This window comes from Cupressus sempervirens, chromosome 3, assembly GCF_028749045.1.
Source record: "Cupressus sempervirens isolate cs-2001-9-10 chromosome 3, ASM2874904v1, whole genome shotgun sequence".
NCBI lineage: Eukaryota > Viridiplantae > Streptophyta > Pinopsida > Cupressales > Cupressaceae > Cupressus > Cupressus sempervirens.
This window is the reverse complement of record NC_143120.1, coordinates 254,434,009-254,455,802: the sequence shown is the minus strand read 5'-3', so window position 1 is coordinate 254,455,802 and position 21,794 is coordinate 254,434,009. Positions and strand designations below refer to the sequence as shown.

Here is a 21,794-nt window from a genome sequence, read left to right as displayed (position 1 = left end):
TGGCAATTTCTGGCGATTCATTAGAAAAATCAGCAATCGGATTCATCGAGTTAGGAAATATCGCCCAAGGTTGTTCATATCGCGAAATTGCCAAAATTGCACCAATTTTGGGAACTCGGTTGAAGACCAATGTGCAACATTATGTTAGAGAGTGCTTAGTTTGTCAGCAGAACAAACAAGAGCATAGCCACCCTACAGGGTTGCTACAACCACTTCCCAATCCTAAGAAGAAGTTGGAGAGTATGTATATCTATGGATTTCATTGTGGGCTTGTCGAAGGCCTAGGGTAGAGATTGTCTTTATGTGGTGGTGGATCATCTCAGAAAGTATGCTCACTTTTTTCCCATCACCTCTACATATTCAATAGTACAACTGGTAGAGGTATTCTTTTGAGAGGTGTTCGGGTTGCATGTTTTACCTAGGACTATAGTGAGCGACCGCGATAGCCAATTCATGAATCACTTTTGGGAAGATGTTTTCAAATTGTGTGGGACTGAATCAACTCCGAGCACTAGTTATCACTCGCAGACTAATGGCTAGACCAAGATTGTAAGTGGGTGGAGGGCATTTTGTAGAACTATGTTTCTTCTTAGTAGAGGGCTTGGGTGAAGCGAATTCATCTATGTGAGAATTGTTATAATTCCACTCACCACATGACTATACAGATGTCACCATTTAGAGCTCTGTATGGATTTTCTTTACAGTGATAGTAGAGTGCCTAGTGCAAGAGATATGCTACAGGATAGTCAACACATTATGAGGATATTGAGACATAGTATACAAAGGGCACAAAATCAGCAGAAGCAGTATGTTGATTAGAGGGCATCTCATTTCTTTTAGGTGGGCGATATGGTTTACTTGATGCTATAACCGTATAGACAATCTTCCATCAAGAAGAGTGGTGTCAAGAAGCTCAAGTCTTGGTATTATGATTCCTTTAGCTTAGTGAGGCATATTGGTGAGGTGGCATATGAGTTGGACATGCTTGAGTGCAACAGGGTGCATAATGTGTTTCACATTTTGCACCTCAAGAAGGAACTAGGCAGACATGTGGTCCCATCTTATATTTGACCCCCGTTTGACGATGAGGGGAGGCTTGAATTGATCCTTGAGGTGATTCTGGACACCAGAGAGTGGTAGGAACTTCCTGACGAGGATGCCACTTGGGAGCTTGAGGATATACCTTAGCACCTCAGATTGCGATTGCTTGGGGTCAAGCAATCACGAGGAGGGAGGACTATAATGTCCCCGTTTTAGCAGGTTCTTCTAGCAAGAATTGGTCAGTTTATCACTGCGACCCTTGTGAGTTGATAGTGAGTTTTGAGGGTCTCTGTTGTACACTTGCTATTTATAGTAAGTCTAATTTTGGATGGTTGCTATTTTTGGCAGTGCAATGGTGGCATCGTTGATTGGTCGTCTTCCACTTTGGATTGTGCATTCATTGATGGAATTCATCTTTATTGAATTATTAATGAGGCTTTATTATTACTAAAGAAGTTTATCTTATTATATGTTATAAAATGGGATTCTGAAGTTGAAGCTTCTTTAGTGAGAGGTGTGAAGAGGAAGCCAATTTGTGAAATTGTGATTATAAATATGACTCCAATAATGAGAATTGATCATCCATTTTTTCTATTTCTTTTATTTATTTCTTGTGAGGGTTTGATTTGACTTCTGCGAATTCAATCCATTGCCAAGGTATAATGGATTTGATCTGAGCTTCTGGAATCTGAATGTGGTGTCTTCTCAAATTGTGACTTCTCTGGCTGAGAAGCAATTTTATTTTCGAGGAATTTGGGGATTATTATCTCTGATTTAGAATGCCTATTAATTCTGCTGACCAGCATTCTTCATATTGGCATTTAGGCAGATCATATTTTGAAGAAAATTGGTAATTTAAATGTCTGTTATAAATTGGCAATTTCATCTGCACTAGGGCATTTATGCTCCTGCATATTCAAGACATCAAGAAATCTCTGTTTGGTATTGATATTGCCTGCAAGCTGGGTGTCTGGTATTTTGGTCAATACCCTGCGCTTAGCATTGAATCTTCTGAAGCATATTGGAGAGGTTTATAATCCTATCAGGCTGAGTATATCACATCATAGCTGAGCGGTTTCACCAGTGTTGCTGGGCGTTATTCTTTTCTGTACTTAGGTGAGTGAAATCTAATCATTTGGCATGTCTAATCTGCTATCGTAACCATATTTGGCATGACTTATTCTATAGAGATTAGCATCTGAAATCTCTGTTCATGGTAGAGGGTTTATTCAACATTTTGTGGTCTGCCATTTCAGGATTTCCTCACATAGTTGGCAGTGTTCATTTCGAATGATCTTGGAGTGGCATTTGGGAACGTTGGAGATAGACTGTAATCCCTTTGACACTTATAATTGCAGGTCGAATATTTCAGCAAATTACCAGGTTCTTTATTATAATTGAAGAATAACTAAATTGTATTTGGTGAAAGTTATTTGTGCAAGGGAATTAATTGAAAAATTGTGCTAAGGTAAAATTGAAAGTGGAATTTTGTCACCTTGTTTTTACTATTATTCCAGCATTGCATTCAGTTAGTCTATAGTTGAATAATTGGGGATTTATTATTATTCTGGCATCATTTTGCATTTTGAGGAAAATCCAAAGCATGTATTCCCAAAACTAAACATTGAAGCTAACAAACTCTAGAATCACATATTTTGTCCAGTATTGTTAGCGAGAGCCAGCTTGGGCTCATTACAAAATTGTTGCAAACCTTGTCACACCTAATCTTACCAACTCTTCCCTTGAGTTGGATCTCTCATCAAATTAAGAACCCAAAGGTGTTTGTAGATAAATTTTGTGATGCTCCTTGCATCATCTGCAATTGGTGTCACCCAATCAAGTTTTTTTGTCCTCCTTTTAAAAGGTCAAGGAGATGCTGCACAAGGTAACCAAAAAAGTGTCGTGTTTGCCTTGGAGGATTCTTCAAGATGCCACATTTGTTATTACATTATTGGTTATTATGCAAAACATTTTTTATGTGCACCTCTACAACTTCCTTTAACAGTAGAGACAAAGTTATTGCATTTTTTACTTCGTTGGAGGCATGCACCAAATTTGAAAAAAAAACTCACCTTTGCAAGCCTACTAAAAAATTAATAATGCTGTGTTTTTTCCTATGGTCCACCCATCTGAAAGAATAGTTCATACATTATTTTCCCAATCCTAATTTTTGTTCTTCCACCATTACTCTTGCTCTTTCAGTTGCATTCACAAGAAAGTTACAAGTAAAACGAAAAATTAATTCCATTGTTTAGTATTTAAACAAAAAATAGTCCAAATTTAATATAAATTATTATAAATCAAAGAACATAAATAATTATGTCTAAAATTGAACATAAATTTTGTAAGAATAAATTAGCATAAAATTTAATTTCAATAACCTTGCCACTCAAGTCTTTGCAAGAAGTTGTCTTGTAATCTTTTACTAGCAATTGTAAATGCAACAAATTGCCCAATCTGGATTAGTTGCTACATTGAAAGGAAAGTGGTTAAAGAACCGAAAATCAGCAGATGCAATATCGACATGTTTTGATAGCTCCTTATTCCACCTAGTAACTTCCAATGATGGTTGTTCTTTAGGTATGTATTTGGGCACAAAAAAAGCTATGTGACACACTTGTAGGTGTTGTTTCTAGCATTCTACTACAATTAGATGAGGCAAAGGTGGTAGTGGATTTGTTTTAGATGCATAGAAAAGAGATCACTAAGCCTTGGAATGCATCTTCATTTGATTCTTGTTGGGCTGGATCACCTTGAGAAGTAGTTGTGGATGCTGCCATGGCTACCTTTTGCCACCCTATTGCAATTTTTTTCTCTTATGCTGTTAGAAATAGGGTATTCACCTCTCTTATTATTTCTTTGGTGGTCCAAGGAAAAGCGCATCATGATGACTAATGCCCACAAGATGGTATCTGAGGCAGTTTATGCCTCCATGATATACTTTTCAGGTCTAATACAATAAATTGACCTAGGTTATGGTCCTTGATAACTATATTTCTAAGTAGGGTTTCTAGCTTCTATGGGACAAGTGCCTACAAATAGTAATGGCATCACTAATTTGGTAGAGCCTGAGACTAGACCAGATGCAAAAGCTTCTTTCCTCACCATTGTAGATTAACCCAAACATACAAAGTGAAAACACAAAATATTAAATTTTTTATACCAAGAAAACCCTAAATTTTACTTGCTTGTTTAGCTTGCCTATAAATGTTGATTGATTCATCTCATTTTGTGCTAGATAACCATAAAACTGCTTCAGCAAATTGGCAAGCATTTTATTGTAAGTTGATCTTGAATGTGTAGATCATGGCACTATATCAAGTCATGCATTCAACTTAACCATAGTGTTTGTGTTTGTATGTTAGCCTATTCACCTTCATTTTCATAAGTGCATTTTTCAATTTATGTATTAAGTTGAACACCACAAGCATGTCATAGTAGATTTTTTTTTATGTCAATATATAAAATCTTTTGCCTCCCAATGGAAGAGTGTCTTGGCCTTATTACCTTAGGGAAAATTACAAAGCTATGTATTTACATTTTATTTAGCATGAACTTGAACGTCAACCACCTCAAAAATCATTTTAAAGAATGTAAATTGCAGTAACATATTGTCATGTTTTAGGTTAGTCTTTAAATTTATAGGGAGCTTTCCTTTTGAATAAGAAGAGCTGTTTGACAACACATTTGTTCAAGGTGCAAACTAAGACACTGACGAAAATCAACTTCAATAAGAAAATTTGGAGAAAATGATAAAGTAATTAATGAACATAAAGGATAGGAAGTTTTCCATATTAGTCATATTGCGAGAATTATCATATTATGCAATTGTCTTGTAATTACAATTTGACATAGCATAATTTGTATGAAGGTTAGACTCTTGCATGCTATATAAATCTCTATTTAATATAATAGTGTCATGTTTTGTTCTTTATATTGTTTAAATTTTTAGTGATGTCACCATGCTTATGAGGCAGTGGTATGGTGGTAAAAGCATGCTGCTCCTCCACAAGGATGATCTAGGGTCAATGACGGACATATAATGTAATATCAATGTAGTTACATAATTTCTGCAGAAATGAAAAGTCTCTAAAAGCTGGAAAAGGAGGTTGTATGTATGATGATAACTAAGTGATTTGCATATACTCTATACTGCAATATTAGCTTAATTGGTTGAGAATGTTTATTGTACTAGCTTTCTTAGCTCAACCTTAAAATCTCCTGTGTCTTAACTTTTTTGTTGATGTAACATTACATACAATTTTGTTGCTGTAAACAAATTGTTATCATTAAAGTTTTGTTATAAAACTATATATTCAAGTTCCTATAATGAAAAGAAATTGACATTTTTAATTTTCTATTTAGAAATCTGTGACGTCAATATTATTTCTAAATTCTTTTTCGTTTGGTTAACGAGGGACATGTAATGTAATATTTAAGTTGTTATCTATTTTCTAGGGGAATTAAAGTCTTTAAAAAATGGAAAAGAAGATGATATAAATGCTGATACCTAAGTGATTTGCATGTATTCTAGACTACAATATTAAGTTAAGTGGTTGAGATTGTTTATCATTTGATAAGTAGGAGATAATTTCCACAGCAAGTCAAATTGTGATATTGCTATCAGGATTTAACTGTGTGATTTTGAGTCAAACTCATGGGTCAATGAGTTTGACTCAAAATCACACAGTTAAATCCTGATAGCAATATCACAATTGTTATCATACTAATCTTCTTAGCATAACCATAAAATCTCCTTTATCTAATTTTTTTTGTTAAAATAACTTTAAATACACTTATGCTGCTGAAAACAAATTGTTATCATTAAAGAATATTTATTAAATTTCTATGCTATTCGCGGATGTGTCCCTGGGGTTTTTCAGCTGTACCCATCCCGGAAACGTCCCAGGGATAGGGGATGCATCGGGGACTTTGACTTCCAAATCCAGAGAAAATTTGACTTTGACTCTCAAAATAACACAAATCTGGCATAAGAATTCTGCTAATGCTTATTGTTTTAGGTTCTATAATGTGTAAGTGCATGCTTTATCAAGGTTTTCATTTGAATATTTTGAATTTCCCTACATATTTTAATTATCCTGATTTTATAGAGCCACCCACTTTGCCATCCCCTAGCCATTCCCAAAACTGGCAAGAAAATTTTCAGTTCCAAAAACTAGTCACCCCATCAATATTTATTTTTAAATTTTTTTTTCCTTTGGACCAATGAAAGATGCAGATATTTGTTGTTGGATCATAGGACTATAGTGTTGAATTCAAATGGTTTGTTATCATACATATGTACATACTAACTCATGCATGTATTGAAGAATTGAAAGCAAATCTATTGAGCACTTTTGCTTCAGCACCCAGGTATCAGTGCTTAAAGTTTTTTGTTTTGGTTTGGCAGGCTTTTGCTTGTATTGAAAATAATTATTTCAAGAACAAGGCTTTCTTTCCAACAGATTCATTCCTACTTGACAATGTGGACAAAATTAGACATATTCCAACCATAATTGTACAGGTGAGCCTTCTGGCTTGTGCTTTTACAGGGTTTTCTATATATTTTGCGAGCTAAAAATAACAGCACTATAAATGCATTTGTTTTATTTTGGGCAAGGGCATTACATGCATTAAAGTATAGATTGCAAATATGCCATCAGGAGCTTAAGTATTTTATATAAAGCTAAGTCAAATATGGATTTAGGGGTTTTTGGTAAATAGTATGTAAAAGAAATGCAACTCAATCAATCTAATTATAATGTTTTTCAAAATTACGTTTTTGCAAGTGCATCCACAATTCTTGTTGAGACAGAAACTAACTTCCTTCATGCTGTAAGAAATAACAACCAGATACGGATGTTGGTTATCAAAATTACATATACAGGATTAACACCTAAATGGGAAACTGAAACCTAAAGGTGAAACCATATATCAAACTTCCATACATAAGAATCTCCATGAGGTTCCGTATTGTGGTGTTATAAACGTTGCATAGTATTGAGCTTTTGTGTTTACCAAGAAGCAAAGATCCTCTTAAAGTACCATCCTTTGCCTAATTTAGATGCCTTGGCATTTGAGTTCTCTTAATTGATTTAATACCAGCTTTAAAAATTGATATAGTTAAGAATCATACATAACCATTGGGTTCTGTAATGTCCCTACTAAAGTTCCTTAGGTTTTGGGACTGGTTTCTTGTTTTTCAATTACTTCTGACATAATTCTCGGATCTGAAATTAATTGTAATGTCCCCATTTTAGCAGTTGACCAAGTGTGTGTGCGTTAGCCTTGTTCTACATGGTCCCGAGGGCTAACGAAGGGTTTAATGGGATCCTGGAGTGTTTTGGCCTAGTCATTTCCAGTTTGGGCCAAAACGAAGTTGATTTACTCAGTTTCAGGCATACTTACTATTTTTAGTAAGTCGGCAGGACACAGTGCAGGTCAATTTTGGTGATTGGATTCGATACTCCTCGGTGAGAGCTTTCCGATGAGCTATCACTCGCATTATTCTGAGTCCGATTGCTAATACATTTTAATGCCTGAAGTTTTATTAAAGTAACGTCTAATTTAATTGTAAAATATTAAAGTGTTACTTTAATATTTATTTTATGGTGATGTGTACCCAAGGGAGACATAAGGGGTATTTTAATATATGTTTTATATATTACACATCTTTTATCCCACATTGCCCATATGAGTTGAGCGGACCCTTGAGAATTGAATAAAAGGAAGCATTTGCGGCTTCATTAGACAGGTTGAATATGAGAAGAAATTGGTGTGTGAGTTGCAGCTCCGTTCTTGGCATTTGAGGACGTCTATCCTCTGTTGTAACATTCTAGACGTCATTCCCTTGGGGTTTGGCCTTTGGAATTCTTTGTTATTGGCTTCATTATCAGGCAGTTTAGTTGCATTTCCGGCTACAGGCAGATTTGGTATTTTGCTCATATCTTCTTCACTACTTGTCCGACGCTTATGCCGCTTGGAGGGAATGGTATTATGAAGGTAGTGGACTGATTGAAGGACAAAGTATTGTAGCAGCAAGTTCGTAAGCATGGGCTGGAGTATTATGTCAATACTACTGAAGTAATTAGTGAGTTGATAAATCTGCCATGTATTTGGTTTTATGAATTCTGAAAATAACATTTTATTAGCAGCAGTTCATTTCCACTTTGCATATCATTGTAGTTTCTTTCTTGTTTATGTTGTATGATACCAATTCCATGCACGAAACACAACAAACAATAAACGTTTGATTTCCGGAGTTATAAGGGGTTTAAAATATTAAACGGAGAAATAAGAAGTTGAATGCAAACTGTTTGACATAATTCCTTTCAGCAATTTGGTTTAGTTTTTTTGGGACATCTAGGGGTGTCCATTACATTAATATATATTTTGAGGTTGTCCAATGTCTGATAATTCAACCAAATGGATTGATAAGGGTCTATCGAATGAAAAGACCAAATGATTGAGAACTTCTAAAGGAGGCAATGCTGAACCATATCTTTATAAATTACATAGGTTACAACTGCAATCCCTTCTAGAGTATTTTGAGAGTTTGTAGTTAAATTTGACTATCGCTGGTTCCAGTTCTTGCCCCTTCTAAGTGTCCTCTAGCCTTCTTATGAATCTTGTCATTTAATTGCTTAGCACCGTCTCTGATTTGTGTTATCTCTGCTATTATGATAATGTGTCTAAGATGCTACATCTAATGATTGATTCTTTTGAGCTATACATCATTTCCTTGTAGTTTACATTCTGTTACCCTACTTAATAAGGTATGTTGGCACTGTACACCAGATCATTACTAATGACATGGGATATCCCAATATGTATGAGGCTGCAAGGATCCCGCCAACCATGAATAATTAAGCATTAGAGTCATAAATTCTGGTAGAATTTGATATGATGGTAAATGCATTTCTATGCAGCAGCTCAACCTTTCCAAACTTGTGCGCAGAGCTAGAAAAACGAGTTCCTGCTGTAAGTCTAACATTCTTTCACGACTTGTCTCCATTTGACACATGTGGGCTGTCGAGGAAGAATTCTTTTTGTTGTAATCTAGTCATCGTCCCATATAAAATCATAAATTTGCAGATAAATAATTTTATATTAATCACTGTGTCCATCTCCAGCATTGATTATTCCTCTCTTATAGTCCTTGATTATTCTCCCCTCAATTCTGATATATTTCTATCGTGTATTGTCTCGATGATTGTGTATTCTTTACATGTGTATTCCATCATTTTCCTCAAATCCTACGTTGATGGTGGTGCTACTCCTTATCTTTTTAATATGCGCTTTTTGGTAATGCCCATACGTTCTACTGCAATTATTTAAGCTATCAACCATGCTGTATCACCTGAGCATGTGTCCTGTATGCTTTGCAATTGAAAACTTTCACTGAATTTTCCTAATCGCTGTTTTTGTCGCGGCTTCACTCTTGTTCGCTGTTATACTTCTTTTTCTCCCACCTGTAGTATCCTTTTGAAGGTCTTCCATCACTAAATATCATAGTAACGAGAATCGCCTGAATTGGCGATTTTGCGACCCGATTCATCTTGCGCGATTTTTTTTGAATTGTGAATCGGCATCGCCGATTTCTGGGCCATGAATCGCCTGAATCGCCGATTCAGGTGATTCATGTAAAAATCGCCAAAATCGCCTTAAACAATTGGCTATGAATCGCCCGCGGCATGTAAAAAGGGAAGTTGAAATTTTTAAAAAAATAACTTGTTTTTTTCACTTTGTTTTTGACCTATTCTCTTTGTTATAACCCTAAAGGGCCTTCTATTTGTGAAGCATGAGTAGAAGAGAGGAAAAGTGAGAGAGAAGAAGAGAAAAGAAAAGCCATAGGTTTCCAACCGGCAAGAAGGAGGAGCACCAAAGAGATCAGCAGGCCATTTGGGGAGCCCTTCAATTGCTTTGGGAGCATTAAGGAGCCAATATCAACACTCCTCAACTCATTTGCAAGAGGTAAGTGCTTATTTTTTTCTTGCATGTTAGTGTATTATGCATTTTTTGTTAAATTTTTAGTGTATTATGCGTTTTTTGTTAAATTTCTATAGTTTTCAAGAATTTTAGTGTAAATCTTGAATGTTCTTTATTTTTACTAAGTTGCAAGCTAGGGTTTGTTGTTTTCTAATTTTTATTAGCTTCAAACTTTGATATTTTACATAAAATAAATTATTGCAGCGGCCTTTGCTCTCATTTTTCGCAAATTCCAATGGGTAAAAAAGATGAATGTTGAAAATATAATGAAGAGTTTCCTGGAAGAACCAAATATCAAACAAAATGCATGTTTTGTAAAGAAAAAATAACTTCCGGGGGTATTTATTGATTGAAATTCCACATTGCTGCTATACCTGGACATGATGTTACAGTTTGCACTAACCAAACTCCTGAGGCAAAACGTACTTACTTAATGGCATTAGAAAAAATTGAAAAAGACAAAGCAAATAGGAAAATGCAAGTTGAAGGATTAAGGGGTATTGGCTCCCATGTTCCCGCATCCGCAACCGCATCCACATTTGCATCTGCATCAGCTTCCGCATCCGTAGGTTGTGTTGGAGAGGGTTCTTCTAGGCCTCCTTTTTATCCTAGTTCTTTTGCTCGTGCTAGTGCTAGTGCTGGTCGGTCACATACTGAGACAGAGTCCCTCACCAACCTATTGCAGCCTAGAGTGCGGAAATACAAAATGGATAGTTACTTTGTGCCCCGCACTACTCCTAGTTCCCAACCCACGCTTGAGGGCATGGGTTTGAACCATAATAACATGAATCAGAATCGTATCGGAATCGGCAAGGCCGAATCAAATCGTGAATCGGGGGTGAATCGCCGGTGAATCGGCAATGAATCGGCAAATTTGAAAAAACCCTTTAAATGTAAAGATTTTAACAATTTAAGACTTATTTCATGCACCCTTTATTGAATATAACTTAAAAACACTATAACATCATCAAATAGAATCTAACATACATAAACATGAAACATAAAATCCATCACATACGTAACTATGTTATCATTATGTACTAAAATGTAAATTGTATGCTAGCTGAAGTAAATAAAAATCAAATGATCATAATGATTCAAATCATAGAATCAGTAAGATGAAATCATGAAGATCTATAAGACATCAAATCATAAATGTATGTATAAATCTAAGATGAAGATCCATGAAAGTTTGAAACATATGTCTATCAGTGATTCAGTATCACTATCAATATCTATACAGTGTAAACAAAATATAAAAACAAGGCTCCAACTCAAGCCTCATCATCCTCATCATCATCCTCTAGCTCTGCTGCTGCCTCAACCTCAGCCTCTGAGTATCCAGTTTGCCTATGAGAAAGGCGTGTAAGGTAGGTCCTAGAGGACCGCCGAGCCATGCCCCCTGCATGGGCAATGGGCTCATGAATAACGTCGCTAGGGCCTGCGTCTGTGCATGCGCGTGTGCGTCTACCAATGCCTGAACGTGCTCTAGCTGCCTCCTCTGCCCTGGCCACAGCCTCAGCCTCTACATCCACCTGGTCAACCCACGCACGGTCTTCCTCAGTGAAGAGTGGGTCCACGGTCTCTGTGATCCACTCTGATTCTGGATCAATCTCCTCTAGAATGATTGGAGAGGAGTCAGCACCCAAAATCTGTCTGATCCTAAGACGAAGGTTGTAATGAACAAAGACAAGATCATTCAACCTCTGCACTGTCAACCTGTTTCTCCTCTTCGAGTGGATGTGCTCGAACATGGACCAACTGCGCTCACATCCAGAAGCGCTGCTCGGCTGACTCAGAATGCAGATGGCAATTTTTTGAAGGTTTGGGGTTGTGGCCCCAAACATTTGCTACCATCTATCTGAAATAAGGAAAAAACAAAAACAATTAGTCTCATTTACAGATTACAACTCTAAAATTAATGCATTATATAATCAACTTTAAGTTTAGAATCTAGATTCATGAACATTGAATATATTATTTAATTTTTACCTTGCTGTAGTGTTGTCTGAGCATTTATGGCTATCTTGCCAGAGAAAAGTGGCCCCTCCTTATTGTTGAACTGGTCTAGCTCAACAATCGCAGCAGCGCTATTTTCATCACTACTCAATCTTTGAATCACTGTGTATAAGCCAGTGAGAACCTCCGCATCCACCTTGAACTCAGGACGGAAACGAAATGCCGGATTCAGATAGTAAGCTGCTGCATGGATGGGTCGATGGAGCTGATTCTGCCATCTCCTATCGATGATGTCCCAAATAGGGCCATACCTCTCCTGCACTCCTGCATATTTGGCTCTGATGGCCTCCTTGGCCCTATCCATGCCCTCATAAATGTAGCCCATAGAGGGCTTCTCCCCATCAGCAGTTCGTAGCAAAGCTACAAGGGGCTCAGTGACCTACATATAAAGTAAAACAAAAAATTTGAGTCAAAACTTAAATATAAAATAATATAACTTAAAGTAAAAGCAAAATACTAAATGTTAAATTGCAATAAATTTACCTTAAGGATTTCTCTAGCGGGTTTCCAAAAACCATCCTCATCAAATATGCAATCCGCCACATCTAACCCTACAGTGGTCGTAGCATAGGAAGAGAAAATCCACTACTGCCCAACAAACATGCTCCTCAATCCATCCCTTGATGTCAACAAGGATTGCAAGGTGATGAAATTCGAGGCAAACCTCGTGATACCTGGGCGAGCTAACTCCTTGCCTTTTGTGTACTTCCTCATTGTGCTAAGGACAAATGCATGATTATAAATGAATTTGCATATGTTTTTTGCCCTTTCCACACATGACTTGACAAACTCAAGTTTGCCAATTTCCTCCAACATGAGGTCAATGCAGTGTGCCGCACAAGGGGACCAAAATGTGGTGGAGTGCCTCTCCATCAAAAGTTTACATACAACAATTTTAAGTCAATTAGAAACTCAAATTTCAAAATTCAAATAAATTTATTTTCAAAACTTGCAAAGTTAAAAGTTTACCTGCTGCAACATAATTTGCTACATTATCCGTCACCACCTGGATCACATTTTGTTCTCCCACCTCTGCTATAACTTCCTCAATAGCCTCACATAAATATGTGGCATTTTTGACATGTGCGGAAGCATCAATGGATTTTATGAACATGGTATATCCTACAAGTAACAAAACAACGAATTATAATATTAAATGGATCATTAACGAATTAGCATTCAACAAATCAAAATTTACAATGTATGTAGGAAAGTAGAATGATCAATCACCTCCACAGGATACAAGAAAATTGAGGAGTGTTCTATTCCTCCTATCGGTCCAACCATCAGTCATGATGGTGTAACCCTTTGCAATCCATTCCTTTCGGTTCTCCTCGAGGTCAACCCTCATGTCCTCTACCATCTCATCCAGGAGGTATTCGCTCAACTCAGCCTCAGTTGGGGCTTTAAACCCTAGACCACAAATAGCAACCGCATCTATCATATTCTGCCAATAAGGAGCCCTGTCACAAATAAAAGTTTAGATGTCAAAGACTCAAATTATAAAACAAGTAGATATAATTAAAGTTTTACTTTTACTCTTAATTTTAGCTTTAAAGAAAACAGAAAAAAGAATCTATTTGTGAAGCATGAGTAGAAGAGAGGAAAAGTGAGAGAGAAGAAGAGAAAAGAAAAGCCATAAGTTTCCAACCGGCAAGAAGGAGGAGCACCAAAGAGATCAGCAAGCCATTTGGGGAGCCCATCAATTGCTTTGGGAGCATTAAGGAGCCAATATCAACACTCCTCAACTCTTTTTTCTTTGTTTTCTTTAAAGCTAAAATTAAAAGTAAAAGTAAAACTCTAATTATATCTACTTGTTTTATAATTTGAGTCTTTGACATCTAAACTTTTATTTGTGACAAGGCTCCTTATTGGCAGAATATGATAGATGCGGTTGCTATTTGTGGTCCTGGGTTTAAAGCCCCAACTGAGGCTGAGTTGAGCGAATACCTCCTGGATGAGATGGTAGAGGACATGAGGGTTGACCTCGAGGAGAACCGAAAGGAATGGATTGCAAAGGGTTGCACCATCATGACTGATGGTTGGACCGATAGGAGGAATAGAACACTCCTCAATTTTCTTGTATCCTGTGGAGGTGATTGATCATTCTACTTTCCTACATACATTGTAAATTTTGATTTGTTGAATGCTAATTCGTTAATGATCCATTTAATATTATAATTCGTTGTTTTGTTACTTGTAGGATATACCATGTTCATAAAATCCATTGATGCTTCCGCACATGTGAAAAATGCCACATATTTATGTGAGGCTATTGAAGAAGTTATAGCAGAGGTGGGAGAACAAAATGTGATCCAGGTGGTGACGGATAATGCAGCAAATTATGTTGCAGCAGGTAAACTTTTAACTTTGCAAGTTTTGAAAATAAATTTATTTGAATTTTGAAATTTGAGTTTCTAATTGACTTAAAATTGTTGTAGGTAAACTTCTGATGGAGAGGTATCCCACCATATTTTGGTCCCCTTGTGCGGCACACTGCATTGACCTCATGTTGGAGGAAATTGGCAAACTTGAGTTTGTCAAGTCATGTGTGGAAAGGGCAAAAAACATATGCAAATTCATTTATAATCATGCATTTGTCCTTAGCACAATGAGGAAGTACACAAAAGGCAAGGAGTTAGCTCGCCCAGGTATTACGAGGTTTGCCTCGAATTTCATCACCTTGCAGTCCTTGTTGACATCAAGGGATGGATTGAGGAGCATGTTTGTTGGGCAGGAGTGGATTTGCTCTTCCTATGCTACGACCACTGTAAGGTTAGATGTGGCGGATTGCATATTTGATGAGGATGGTTTTTGGAAACCCACTAGAGAAATCCTTAAGGTAAATTTAGTGCAATTTAACATTTAGTATTTTGCTTTTACTTTAAGTTATATTATTTTATATTTAAGTTTTGACTCAAATTTTTTGTTTTACTTTATATGTAGGTCACTGAGCCCCTTGTAGCTTTGCTACGAACTGTTGATGGGGAGAAGCCCTCTATGGGCTACATTTATGAGGGCATGGATAGGGCCAAGGAGGCCATCAGAGCCCAATATGCAGGAGTGCAGGAGAGGTATGGTCCTATTTGGGACATCATCGATAGGAGATGGCAGAATCAGCTCCATCGACCCATCCACGCAGCAGCTTACTATTTGAATCTGGCATTTCGTTTCCGTCCTGAGTTCAAGGCGGATGCGGAGGTTCTCACTGGCTTATACACAGTGATTCAAAGATTGAGTAGCGATGAAAATAGCGCTGCTGCGATTGTTGAGCTAGACCAGTTCAACAATAAGGAGGGGCCACTTTTCTCTGGCAGGATGGCCATAAATGCTCAGACAACACTACAGCTAGCTAAAAATTAAATAATATATTCAATGTTCATGAATCTAGATTCTAAACTTAAAGTTGATTATATAATGCATTAATTTTAGAGTTGTAATCTGTAAATGAGACTAATTGTTTTTGTTTTTTCCTTATTTCAGATAGATGGTGGCAAATGTTTGGGGCCACAACCCCAAACCTTCAAAAAATTGCCATCCGCATTCTGAGTCAGCCGAGCAGCGTAGTTGGTCCATGTTCGAGCACATCCACTCGAAGAGGAGAAACAGGTTGACAGTGCAGAGGTTGAATGATCTTGTCTTTGTTCATTACAACCTTCGTCTTAGGATCAGATAGATTTTGGGCTCTGATTCCTCTCCGATCATTCTAGAGGAGATTGATCCAGAATCAGAGTGGATCACAGAGACCGCGGACCCAGTCTTCATTGAGGAAGACCGTGCGTGGGTTGACCAGGTGGATGTAGAGGCTGAGGCTGTGGCCAGGGCAGAGGAGGCAGCTAGAGCACGTTCAAGCATTGGTAGACGCACACGCGCACGCACAGATGCAGGCCCTAGCGATGTTATTCATGAGCCCATTGCCCATGCAGGGGACATGGCTCGGCGGTCCTCTAGGACCTACCTTACACGCCTTTCTCATAGGCAAACTGGATACTCAGAGGCTGAGGTTGAGGCAGCAGCAGAGCTAGAGGATGATGAGGCTTGAGCTGGAGCCTTGTTTTTATATTTTGTTTACACTGTGTAGATATTGATAGTGATACTGAATCACTGATAGACATATGTTTCAAACTTTCATGGATCTTCATCTTAGATTTATACATACATTTATGATTTGATGTCTTATAGATCTTCATGATTTCATCTTACTGATTCTATGATTTGAATCATTATGATCATTTGATTTTTATTTACTTTAGCTAGCATACAATTTACATTTTAGTACATAATGATAACATAGTTACGTATGTGATGGATTTTATGTTTCATGTTTATGTATGTTAGATTCTATTTGATGATGTTATAGTGTTTTTAAGTTATATTCAATAAAGGGTGCATGAAATAAGTCTTAAATTGTTAAAATCTTTACATTTAAAGGGTTTTTTCAAATTTACCAATTCATTGCCGATTCGCCGGCGATTCACCCTCGATTCACGATTTGGTTCGGCCGATTCCGATACGATTCCGATTCACGTTACTATGCTAAATATATAGCCTTCTTATCCAAAGGTTGCACCTTATATTCTACTAAGACATCATACCCTTCCAATGTACTAACCATGAGTTAGTTCATTGTATTTTAGACAATGTGACTCTTCATTAATGATTAGTTTATAATTGTCTTAGATTAAACATTATTTATAATTAATAATATAAAATGTGACCTTTCTAATAATATGGTCTTCTATTATAATAGTTATAATTTAGATAATTATATAATATAATATGTTATTGTTTATTTAATCCAATTAATATAATATAATTATATTTTCCCATTATTTAATTATTTAATTTTTATATTTAATCCTTATTATCATTAGATTATGCCTATACAATTGGCACATATGGGCATTCATGACTGTTTTCCAGACCTATACAGGCAATATTTCGGTGATAATAGCCCTTTATGGATTTGTGGACTTCTGTGAATTATTGGAAGGACTACGACAAAGTTGCAAATGTAAAAGATGGCAGTTTGGAGTTGTCAAAAAGAGGCTGGACCATAGCCAAAATTTCTCCACAAGCCAATGCTCATGCCAAATAATGTTGATTGTCCTATCAATGCTGAAACACCCAACTATTGACTGAAGTAGTGCCTTAACAGCAATGAGGTTAAACTGCCCTCCCAAGTGATGACACTACAACATAATGGTTGTTAGTGTCGAAATGATCCTCCAAAGTTGACACAATGTTACGATCGTGAACTAAGGTAGTAATTAGCAACAAAATCTCTTTGTATGGCTGTCACAATAACAGTTGACGACAAATACACATTTGAACTAAATCATCGTAACAATGATCAATGCAAGTAATGCCAACACTCTCTGCAATCAACATGCTACACAAATTAATTCAATTGAAAGGATCCTGATTCCTCTACAACTTCCTATCTTTTCTGTTTTTTAATTTCTACAACTTCTTTGTCTAATGAGAATGTCAGATGGGGGGCTGAAGGGGCTCTCACACCCAAAAAGCTTGTCTCTGGTTCCTATGTGTTGTCAGTAAAATTATAAAATAGCCGACGGGTAGATTAGCATGTTGTCGGTGAAGTTATAAAATAGCCGATGGGTAGATTAGCATCTGAAAGGACGCGTGATGATTGAGTCACCCCTTCGAAATAGTATATGTACACCATCCGGAATGGACTTGGGATCATTGTTGTAATCATGATGGGAAGCACTATGTAATCTCTTCAGCATATATGCAAATAATAAAAGGAGTACTGCCGTGTTACATGTTCTTGTCTATTGTATGTATGCATTAAACTATTTACCCCATATGGTAGACATTTGGCGCCTTTGCCCCATGGACCTGGAATGAAGGTAGAGGAATGAAGACTAATGCCGAATCAGCTGAACGAAAATAAAAAATAAGCTAAAGGAAAAAGATGAAATATGCACCACACAAGGGAATTTAATTTTGGCACAACAGGCCGAACATAGACGGAGGTTTCAGTAGATTGCCAATGGACACCGAAGCACCGAGGAATTGTTGGAAGAGACTCGGCGGAGGTTGGATTTGGTGGAAGAAACAAGGGAGAAATTTCTTAAGTTGTATACGCCGAGGGAAGAGAATCCAAACGGAAGGGAACTAACTCGCATGGCTCGGAGCGCCGAGGGAGCACGAGCGTGGAGTGAACTCTTTGTTCGCGATACACTTCCAGAACGGACAACTTCGCTTAATGAAGATCCTTTTCACCAAATAACACAGCTGTGGGAAATAAGACGACTATTCAAAATGGTGCGGGTTTGCAGAACAATGTGGGTGTGCAAACAGTGCAGGTACACAAGTACCTCAAACTCGAATAGTAATTGCTAGACCAAAGGAAAAATTGCCAAAGTTTGATGGTGATGGAACGGGCGATCCAATCAGACACTATAGGACATGCGAAACAATTTGGACGGCGAATGACATAACCGACACAGATAAATGGGTCTGGCAATTTCCAGCAACCCTGACGGGTGTAGCAATTGATTGGTTTGCCGATGCCGATCCCCAAAAATTAACTTCCTGGGCAGCAGTTAAAAAAGAGTTTATCATTGAGTTTCAATTACTGCGAGATGACAATGAGATCATAGCAGAAATCTACACCACAAAACAAGGGAAAAATGAAATAGTCCGTGTATATGCCAGAAAACTAAAAGAATTAATGAATAAAATGGAAAGTAAGCCGACAAATGGGCTGAAAAAGCAATGTTTCATTGAAGGACTATGCCCAGCGTTAAGGAAGAAAATGAAGATAGCAGTGGTGACGAAAATGATAGTAAGAAGGTCCGAGCTCTCTAGAAGGATATGATTAGAATGAGAATTTAAGAATATGCAGAAAGAGACAAAGGGAAACGAGCTATGGTGCACAGAGTGCAAGATAGAAGGTCACACGAAGGGATCCTGCCTGAAAAACCAATTTTTTGATATTTGTCAAATTATGGGACATTCCACAAAAGCATTCCCCTTAAATATGAAAACAAGAGGGCATCAACAAGTGCTCCTGACGCGGGAAACTTCCACGTCGAGAGGGAGCGGAAACATTAGCACTGTTGGTGCCACTTTAGGCGGATACATAAATAATACAAGAGGGCAAAACAATAATAACAACAACAATACCAACAATAATAGTGGGGGCCGCAGCCGAATTCAGTACGATGCAAATGGCCGCCTGATGGTTCAATGCCAAGCATGCAATTTGTGGGGCCACTTTGCACGAAACTGTACATTAGCAAACACACCAAAGTTGTTATATAGATGGTGTGGTCCTAGAGATCATGAAGATGCCCAGTGTCTAAAATCAAAATCTAGAATAAATTTGATCAGCATCGGGACGAACGAAGAGGAAATTCTAGCAATCACACAGAAACAGGTAAAACTGTACCCAAACCCAACAGAGGAAAAGAAGAGGCTGGAAGAAGCACGGGCAGAAATCGAGAAAGGGATGTAGGCAAAAAAAGCACAAATAAAGGATACTGCGGGTACCTCTATGATGAACTGTGCAGAACAGAATATTATAAGGCAGATATTAAAAATTGAAGTACTAATCAAAATAAATGATCTACTGCTCATAATGCCTCAACTTCGATCGGTACTCACAAACATCACTCTAATTGCTAAATTACCAGGAGAACACGAAAGGGAGAAGGAAAGTGGAGCAAGTGCAGCGGACCCAATGTTGCTAGCGCTCACATCCGGACGACATTTGACGGTCATAGAGATGGGTATATTAGGAACGGTCCTCTCAGACACAATTGTGGACGGAGGTTTCGGGGTAAACGTCCTGCCAGAAGATACTTGGAAGAAGTTGGGACAGCTCACATTGTGGCCACCTACGTTCTAGTTACTAATGGCGGACCAACACAGCATTAAACCTCTCAGAATCCTAATGGCACAACCAGTGACTATTGGAAGACAACTATTCCTACTCGACTTCGTCGTCATCCCGCTGAAGAGGAGAGGATATGATGCCATTCTGGGCTGAGGATGGCTTGTACAAGCAAGGGTTAAGCATGACTGGAAGAAGAATACCTTATCAATGGAGCACGAAGGCAGAAGATTCATAATCGACCTGCACACACAAATGGTAGGTGAGGAGGCAACGTCGTCGGACTCTGAAGGTGAAGGTGGAGGGGATGACAAGGGGAAGAAGAGAATGGAACTTGATGAAGAGGGAGTATTGAGATTGGAAGAAGGGTCGAAGAAGGACAATCTAGATTCGGTGAATGGACTATTTCACTAGCAGATGGAGGATTACAAACTCTTCCCGAGCTGCAACATGTTGGGCTTCAAAGAAGAAAAAGGAAGAAATGAGTTTTTGGAGGAATATAGTGAACTAAAGGAAGGAGAATCATAGGTGGATGAAACACCAGCCCATACGTTCAGTGAAGATAAGCCGATAAAATATGAAGAGGCCATAGTACAAACCATGAACCTCGGAGATGATATTGAACCAATAAACATACTGGTGGGCGAAGAGAGAGCTTTGACCCACGCGGAGAAGAGAAGAATACACCATACAGCTGGAAATTTGTAGGAAGAGACCTAGAGGTGCACCATACGAAAAACACAGTGCAAGAGAAAAATACCGTATAGATTGGAGGTTCCATACGGACAAGGAGCTACCACCATATGGCCTTCTGGAAGAAGGCAAGGAAGTACCTGTACTGCCTGGACAAAGCAACCGTACGGATTCAGGAAAGGATTGTACAAACCAGCTAGGGTACTGTATGGTACCGTACGGACAGGAGTACAACATCACTGTACACTACATGAACAAAATTGTACGGCCAGAGAGGGGGATACACATTGCTAGACAAGACTGTACAGTCAAACAAGGTAATCGTATGGATGACTAGAAGAGGCTACCATATGGACACACATTGTATTGTTTGTGAAGGAGAAAGCACCGAATGGCCTTCTGTATGGCAGAAGATAAACATAGGGTCGTACGAACATATAAGAGCATTATTGGGAGGAAGATAGAGGAGCAATTAAAACAATAGAAAGACATGGAAGTGGCCATATGAAGATATTCCATATGACCGTATGGCTCAAGGAAAGAAAACATCAAGCACCATACATTATCAACATACATGAAAGTGAAAAGTGCAAAAGCCGTACGACCAAGAAAGAGAAGTTTGGATCGTACACCCTGGAGTTGAAAGTAGTTGTACAGCCCTTGTAGGATCTGTGGGAGAATGAAGGAGGCATTGCCATACGATCAGTCAAAGGGTTGCTAAAGACAGAATGACCATTATTATAACGGGGGTAGAGGTGACTAATAGAAGGGGACAGGAAGTGTTCAAAAAAAAAAAAAACGACAACAAATAAAAAATGTTCAAAATGAATAACGCATAATGCCCAAGGGAAGGGCAAGACAAACAAGTAGTAAAACATAAGCAGTTGCCAGAAAGAGTGTAGGATCGGAAGAAAATCACAAAAATGGTGTGTTCCATGGAGTTTTTGTGTGGCTTTGAGAGTGCTAATTTAGTCTTGGCCCCCAGTCGCTTCTGTTATCAGTCGTGGAAAGTATGTCTAGTTGATGAGACCTGGAGCTACTGCAGGCATGGAGTGCCTATGTACTAGAGGTGGAGGGAACAATAGAGCAAGTCTTATGAGAGGGGTGATATGCTTTGAGGCACTTGGAGTAGGTGTTGGACGTAAGGTATCTTGGTTGATGCATAGAGAGCTCAGGAGTAGCTAAT

The 21,794-nt window shown here is 38.0% G+C and overlaps 3 protein-coding genes across 15 annotated transcripts in view; 2 read left to right on the top strand and 1 right to left on the bottom strand.

The window, feature by feature from the left end:
* Positions 1-21,794, top strand: part of LOC149565830 (proline iminopeptidase-like) — a 314,435-nt gene that overhangs the window by 214,584 nt on the left and 78,057 nt on the right. For all 13 annotated transcript variants that reach the window (XR_016362073.1, XM_089819323.1, XM_089819321.1 and 10 more), the window contains one exon: positions 6,452-6,565. Coding sequence is in view for 12 of the 13 variants with exons in the window: in XM_089819323.1 (XP_089675449.1) it covers positions 6,452-6,565 (114 nt within the window). In the remaining variant the exon portion in view is untranslated. The remainder of the gene's footprint in view (positions 1-6,451; positions 6,566-21,794) is intronic.
* Positions 9,543-12,628, bottom strand: LOC149565834 (uncharacterized). The gene is made up of 3 exons (XM_089823357.1): positions 12,532-12,628; positions 12,093-12,427; positions 9,543-9,657 (listed from the first exon to the last, which is right to left on the bottom strand). Exons 2-3 carry the CDS (start codon positions 12,371-12,373, stop codon positions 9,543-9,545), a joined length of 396 nt encoding a protein of 131 aa, XP_089679483.1. The 5' UTR covers positions 12,374-12,427; positions 12,532-12,628.
* On the top strand, positions 13,986-15,662 carry LOC149565833 (uncharacterized). Its single transcript, XM_089817272.1, has 4 exons — positions 13,986-14,143; positions 14,252-14,404; positions 14,490-14,890; positions 14,995-15,662. The coding sequence occupies exons 1-4, from the start codon at positions 14,011-14,013 to the stop codon at positions 15,409-15,411; spliced, it is 1,104 nt and encodes a 367-aa protein (XP_089673398.1). The 5' UTR covers positions 13,986-14,010; the 3' UTR covers positions 15,412-15,662.

What these genes read in the sequence shown, in the direction of transcription:
- LOC149565833 (XM_089817272.1), top strand. Translation starts at nt 14,011, where the DNA reads ATGGTAGAGGACATGAGGGTTGACCTCGAGGAGAACCGAAAGGAATGG. An exon ending in TTTTCTTGTATCCTGTGGAG is followed by an intron (nt 14,144 to 14,251) that starts GTGATTGATCAT and finishes TGTTACTTGTAG; the next exon opens with GATATACCATGTTCATAAAA. An exon ending in AGCAAATTATGTTGCAGCAG is followed by an intron (nt 14,405 to 14,489) that starts GTAAACTTTTAA and finishes AAATTGTTGTAG; the next exon opens with GTAAACTTCTGATGGAGAGG.
- LOC149565834 (XM_089823357.1), bottom strand. Translation starts at nt 12,373, where the DNA reads ATGGGCTACATTTATGAGGGCATGGATAGGGCCAAGGAGGCCATCAGA. An exon ending in GCGATTGTTGAGCTAGACCA is followed by an intron (nt 9,658 to 12,092) that starts GTTCAACAATAA and finishes TCGGCGATTCAG; the next exon opens with GCGATTCATGGCCCAGAAAT.